We start from the raw sequence: 6,467 nt of genomic DNA, 5'->3' as shown, positions 1-6,467 counted from the left end.
GTACGAGTATGCTGTGGAGATAGTACTTATGTATTTAAAAGTACACGTACAAGTGTTTTCAACTCTTGTATTCCCTGCGATTGTCTGGTCAATATATGGACAACTACATAAATTATTAAAGCAGATGGTGGAAGAGAAAGAAAAAAAGCAACAATGACATTCATCTACAGAAGGCAGCATGGAATAACGACGGACAAATCTCTTAGCAATGTAAATAAATGTAGACATTTCCTTTCCATTGTATATAGCTGTATACCTCTGGATGCTGTAGCCTGAGGTTGTCACAACAATCCACATCTTATTAAAAAAAACCAACCCAGTTCCTTTGCATTTTTTCTCTAATCCTGATTCTGCAGCCAACTCAACCTAAAGAATGTCTGGGATACAGAAGCAGCAACAAATGACTTTGTACTTCTGTTACTCGCAGCTGTGTCACAGATCAAAATATTCCGAAACCGTTTTCTAAGTCCCGCCTTCACATTTTCTACTATGCAAGAAAAAGCTCTGATCTGAAGCTCCCAAGCCAGGTTCTAGGGGACAAACAGAATATGGGATAGGGGAGAGGCAGGTGATTGTTTCAAAAAACTATTCTGAAAAGGTACTCACAGATAAAAGAAAATTATCCTTCAAGTACTTTTCAAATGTATTGAAATACAAGCACTAAGTACAGAATATGTCAAGTACTTAAGAACAAGCATGTGGAATACTTTAAATACTTAAGTATGTACTTAAGTACAAATGTACTTACCTACAGGTGAACACAGGGTTAGGAGCAGTGAGGGCATCAGAGCAGGGAGCTGGGTGTGGGCATCAAGGCAGAGACATTTGCAAAGAGCAGTACTCCCTACTGTGTGCATCCCTAATGGCATCTGACCCTCCCATAGCATCTTTCATTCTCATACATCCTGACTGTCCACCAACCCCACCAAAGTGCAGCCACCTCTGGGGAAGGAGCAAGACATGCTGCATAAGGCTAGCCCCATAGTCAAGTGAAGCTAGGACACATACAGGCGGAGTGATTTCTTTACCATCCCTTCAGAGACTTGCACTGAGTAATCCACCAGAGTCTTGAATACAGAGCCATGTTAACAGACTCAAAATCTGGCTAAAGATTAAAAGTTTTGGCTTGACAGTCTCCCAGCCAAACCTTCGTTTAAAGGGGGCATTTCGACACCTTCTGTTTAACAGGATATAAAATTCCCATCAAGCAAAACTACCACCTTTATTAATCACACGTCATTCATAATAATACATTACAGCCTCAGTTTACAGCCGCAACTCTCCTTTCATTAAAAAAAAAAAAAGAACTAGAGAAGGGACTTAAAGTAAAAAGCCGCGGGACAGCTGTATCTTAAAGTGTCTCACAGGGTTAAGCCCAGGTTTGTAGGACAAACGCTTTGCTCTGTGTTTTAATGCTGGTCTTTTGCTGATCTTCTGCTTTCAGGAACCAGAGGAATTTAGCTGGGGTCCTTTTTGCCAGTGTTCAAATTTTAGAGGACAAATGACAGGGCCTGTAGTAACACGGCTGGGATCCTGCTCCCCATGTGTCTTGATGTGCTTGCACTTTGGCTGGTTGTAGCTGCTTGTATCTGTGTGGTGACTTCAGTGGCTCTGTGTGGCATGGGATATTTGGCGTACGGCTCAATGCTGGTTGAATTCTTTCAGTACTGGAGCTAGCTGGATCTGCCAGGGCTTCATCCATGAGTGTGACTATTTCTCTTCTGCGGCTGGGGGTTGCTGCCTGGCCGAGGGAGGGCCATCTGAGTGGGAGTCTGCTATGCTGGGGGTGGATTCCCCTGCTGGCCTCTTTTCTGGGCCCATCAGCAAGAGAAGGAAGCAAGTTGGAGCATCCGACTTCCCATGACTCTGCTCGAAGAGCTACAGCAAAGGCCGTCTGCCAGGAGCTTCCCCCTACTCTGTTATCACATTGCCTGGCGAGGCTGCCCCAGCACTGGGAACTGCCCGTTCCTCCGCCTGGCTTTGTGCATTCCCCTCAGAGGGGTGTGCAGCCCGGGTGAGTACCCACCCTCACACGCACCCTACGGTTCCTTAATAATTCCCCTTTGCCCCACTCAGAGCACTAGACAGCGGCATCAGGACAGGCAGACAGCTGCGGCTGCCACTTCCCCCGTGTTCTGCTCCTCAGGCTTTTTGCAATCAGGACAGTTGAACTGCCACTCCCTCCAGGCTGGCACTGCTTCCCATACCCAGGTCAGTTTGCATCTGCATCCTCACCCTGCACAGGCTGGCCAAGGACAGGAGACAGCTTACCTGGCTGGCAGCCAGCCCCACGCTCTGCTGGGTGTGAAAGGTGGAGAAAAGCCAGTCTGAAAACAAACCACCAGAGTGTGGGTGTGTATCTGTGTGTGTGCGTGTGTGCGAGCTAGGGGTGCAAAACAGTCTGCTGTCAAAGGTCACCTGCTCCTTGGCCACTTCTGCATTTCCAGTGGCACCCAAACCACAACATGTTTGCAGAAGCAGGGCTGAAAGCGGGTTATCAAGCCTTACCCCACACCTGCTGCTGCTCTGCTGCATCCTCCTTGGAGGGAAGCTCCAGCGTGCACCGCCGGGAGCCTGTGTGGGTTTCTGCCCCATGGCAATTGATGGATTAGGTTAGAGGCTCCCAATATGGATTTGGTTATCCTACAGCCCCAGGCCTAATCACGGAAGCCATTAAACACTGCATGGAAACACACCCACAGAACTGAAACACCTTTGGGGCTAATGCAGTCCCCTCTGGTTTTGAGAGGGTGGCCTTGTGGTTTGGGAGCCTGGAGACCTGGGGTCAACTCCTGCTTCCCTGATTGTATGTCCTCAGGCCAGTCACTGAACCACTGTTTGTCTCAGTTCCCCACCTGCCCAATGGTGATTTGTCTCTTGTGCTGGCAGGACCATCTCTCGTGTGAATATCCAGCCCCTAGCACAACTGCTTCTTAAGTTCAGAAGGGGCCTGGAGGTGCTGCTGGAATATAAACCATAGCCGTGGCCTTGGGAGGGGCCAGTGTGATGTCGAGATGCAGGTGTTGTCACGACGTGACATTCTTGTCCCAGGGGATGACGTTTGAAAAGTTGCAACCCCCAAAGTCAGGCTAGCTGTGGCCAAAACTTGTTACCGTCCAGTGGCTCTTTGGTGGGTTAGGTGGGTCTTGGTCCATGTGGGCACCCATGACACGTGGCCCTTTGATGGCAGGCTCAGCAGAGAGGTGAGGATGAAATGGGCTGTGGAGTTAAACTCTTGCATCTGACTCTGGGGAGGAGCCATGGCACAGGGAAGGTGCGGGGGGAAATGAACGGAGCATTCATTGAGAAAGTCAGCTCCACGTGAATCCCCTCTGCAGGAGACCTTTGCCACATTCTGCGCAATTCTATTTTAAAATCTAGCAACTGGGAGCAGGGACTTGTAGCCATCACCCCAGAGAAGGCGACTTGCTCCTGGACAGTGAAACTGAGGACTGAGGCGATGAAAGCTATAGGCAGTTACCGTCCATGACTAACATCTAAAGGTCTGTGCTGAAGTGAAACTGATTTACCACTGCATGCTAGAGCCCTTCAGTGGGAAAATACAACTAACAGCTGCCACCTGCTGATCTGACTGAGAAACAAAGTGCAAGACTGGATCTCTAGTACACACATACCCTCATGTGTGAACATGTGCGTGCACACACACATACAGGCCAGGTCCACACTAGAGCGTTAAATCGATTTAAACAGCGTTAAATCGATTTAACGCTGTAACCGTCCACACTACAAGGCACTTAAAATCGATTTTAAGGGGTCTTAAAATCGATTTCTGTACTCCAGCTAAACGAAAGGAGTAACCCTAAAATCGATTTTACAAAATCGATTTTGGGCTAGTGTGGACGGAAATCGAAGTTAAGGGCCTCCGGGAGGTATCCCACAGTGCACCAGTGGCCGCTCTGGACAGGTAAAGGAACTCTGCTGCTGGCCAGGTACACAGGAAAAGCCCCGGGAACTTTTGAATTGCATTTCCTGTTTGGCCAGCGTGGAGCTCTCAGCAGCACAGGTAGCAATGCAGTCTCCTGAGAATAGGAAAAGAGCTCCAGCGTGGACCACACAGGAGTTATTGGATCTGATAGCTGTATGGGGAGAAGATTCTGTGCTTTCAGAACTGCGGTCCAGTAGACGAAATGAGAAAACTTTTGAAAAGATTTCTAATGCCATGAGGCGGAGAGGCCATAGCAGAGACTCGGTGCAGTGCAGAGTTAAAGTGAAGGAGCTCAGACAAGCCTACCAGAAGACCAAAGCAGCAAATGGCAGATCCGGATCTGGTCCCAAAACATGCCGCTTCTACGCGGAGCTTCACGCAATTTTAGGTAACTGCGCCACGACAAGCCCCCCCTTGTCTGTGGATTCAGAGGTGGGGGTAGTAATCTCAGCCACTGCTGATGATTCTGCGGACAGCGAAGATGTGGAGGAGGAACAGGAGGAGGACGAGATGGCAGAGACCACACAGCACTCCATTCTCCCCAACAGCCAGGAGCTTTTCCTCAGCCTGACAGAAGTACCCTCCCAGCCCTCTCAAGCCACTAGCACAGACAATGAAGCCATGGAAGCGACCTCTGGTGAGCGTACTTTTTTAAATAAAAACCATAGTTTAAAAGCAACCGTTTTTTAATGATTGATTTGCCATGAGGGCTTGCATGCAGTAGCTGGCATTAAAGTTACTGGAAAAGTCTGTTAACATGTCTGGGGATGGAGCAGAAATCCTCCAGGGACATCTCTATGAAGCACTCCTGGAGATACCCCAATAGCCTTTGCAGAAGGTTTCTGGGCAGGGAAGCCTTATTCCGTCCACCATGGTACGAAACTTTACCACGCCATGCCTGGAGCACGTAATCGGGTATAATTGCATGACAAAGCCTAGCTGCGTATGGCCCCGGGGATTGCTGGCATTCAAGAAGCATAATTTCTTTTTCTCTTTCTGTTATCCTCAGGAGAGTGATATCGTTCATGGTCACCTGTTAAAAAGTAATGTACTTTATTAAGGGGACAGAGATGACCATTCCTTCGTTTCTGCTTTCCTGCTCCTTTAATAAAAAACCTTTCCTAGCAGTTAGCCATGTGGGGGATGGTAGAAACCTGCACATTCCTACGGGGAGGTGTCTCTAATGGCGCTGACCATTTTAGCATTTGGGCAGCAGGAATTATCGCTGCTAATTGCCAAGGCATAGAGGGGGGAGGGGGGAGGCGGTAAAGTGACCTGCCATTACAGCAGACATGCAGAGTAGGGGGGGGAAACTATTCACAATTTTCCTCTAGTACTTAATGGCATAAGAAAAGAAGCAAAAGATTAGCTTTTTAGCAGTTTGGCTGCCAAGCATGAATGTTACCTGTTAATAGCCAGGGGTACAGGGTAATAAAAGAGGTTGCATGGTTCACTGCCATTAGACTTCCCATGTCCGCCAGCAAGCTGATTTGTAATCCCCTGACCTGCATCTGTGTTGATCTCTGACACCACAACTGCAAGCACTAAATACTAAAAGAATCCAAAGGCGACCTTGTAGTGAAGTGACATGTGCTACGTACGGTGAATAGTGTAGTTCACTGTGAAAGAGTATAACCATTGTTCTGTGAAATGTATCTCTTATGATCCTTCTATCACTCTTTTCCCCCACTCATGCAGCTGCACATTTTTCAAGCCTCCCTACTCCAGTCCGAAGGATAGGTCAGATAAGGAGGCTGAGGAAGAAGAGGACACGGGAGGAGATGTTCACAGAAATAATGGCAGTAACCCGCAGTGAAAGAGCTCATCTGGGGGAGTGGAAAGACGTGGTCGCAAAGTACAGGGATGCTGCCAGTGAACGTGAGGACAGGAGGGACGCTCGAGATGAGATGTGGCGGCAGGAAGATCAGCGGTGGCGGGCTGCAACACTGGAGCTGCTGCGCGATCAAACTGACATCCTCCGAAGTCTGGTGGAAGAGCTGCGGGGTCACAGAGTGCCACTCCAGCCCATGTTTAACCTCCCTTAGTACTCACCATGTCCCACATCTTCCACACCCAGACGTGTAAGAACGCGTGGGGGAAGGCTTTCTGCACCTGCCCACTCCACCCCTGTGGACAGTCCAACCAAAAGGCTGTCATTACATTGAAATGCCCTTAATGGCATTTTTCTTCCCTCCTATACTCCTCCCAAACCACTCCCGGGGTACCTTTTCATTTCTTTTACTCTTCTTATAAGGACATGCTATTCAAAGGCAGTGGGAGGGTGGGCTGGTTACAGATAGTAACTTTATTTCCATAAGCAAGCTGTTATGGAAGGGTGGAGGGAAGCTTGCTTGCAGCAGCAGGAGTCAATACATGGGGGCGGGGAAGGTTCATGAAGGGGAAAGAAACACAGCAGTTACACCGTACCCTGGCCCATGATGAAACTCGTTTTCAAGGCTTCTCTGATGCGCACCGCTTCCTGGTGTGATCTTCTAATTGCCCTGGTGTCTGGCTGCGCGTA

General features: G+C 48.7%; 1 protein-coding gene across 1 annotated transcript; it reads left to right on the top strand.

Moving 5' to 3' along the window:
* The first annotated feature begins 3,677 nt into the window (after positions 1-3,677).
* LOC127040364 (uncharacterized) lies at positions 3,678-6,221 on the top strand. Its single transcript, XM_050934452.1, has 2 exons — positions 3,678-4,583; positions 5,645-6,221. Exons 1-2 carry the CDS (start codon positions 4,031-4,033, stop codon positions 5,989-5,991), a joined length of 900 nt encoding a protein of 299 aa, XP_050790409.1. The 5' UTR covers positions 3,678-4,030; the 3' UTR covers positions 5,992-6,221.
* Positions 6,222-6,467: the final 246 nt, after the last annotated feature.

Source organism: Gopherus flavomarginatus, chromosome 24 (genome assembly GCF_025201925.1).
Source record: "Gopherus flavomarginatus isolate rGopFla2 chromosome 24, rGopFla2.mat.asm, whole genome shotgun sequence".
Classification (NCBI taxonomy): domain Eukaryota; kingdom Metazoa; phylum Chordata; order Testudines; family Testudinidae; genus Gopherus; species Gopherus flavomarginatus.
Note: the sequence above shows the minus strand (reverse complement) of the source record. Positions and strands in the feature narration are given on the sequence as shown.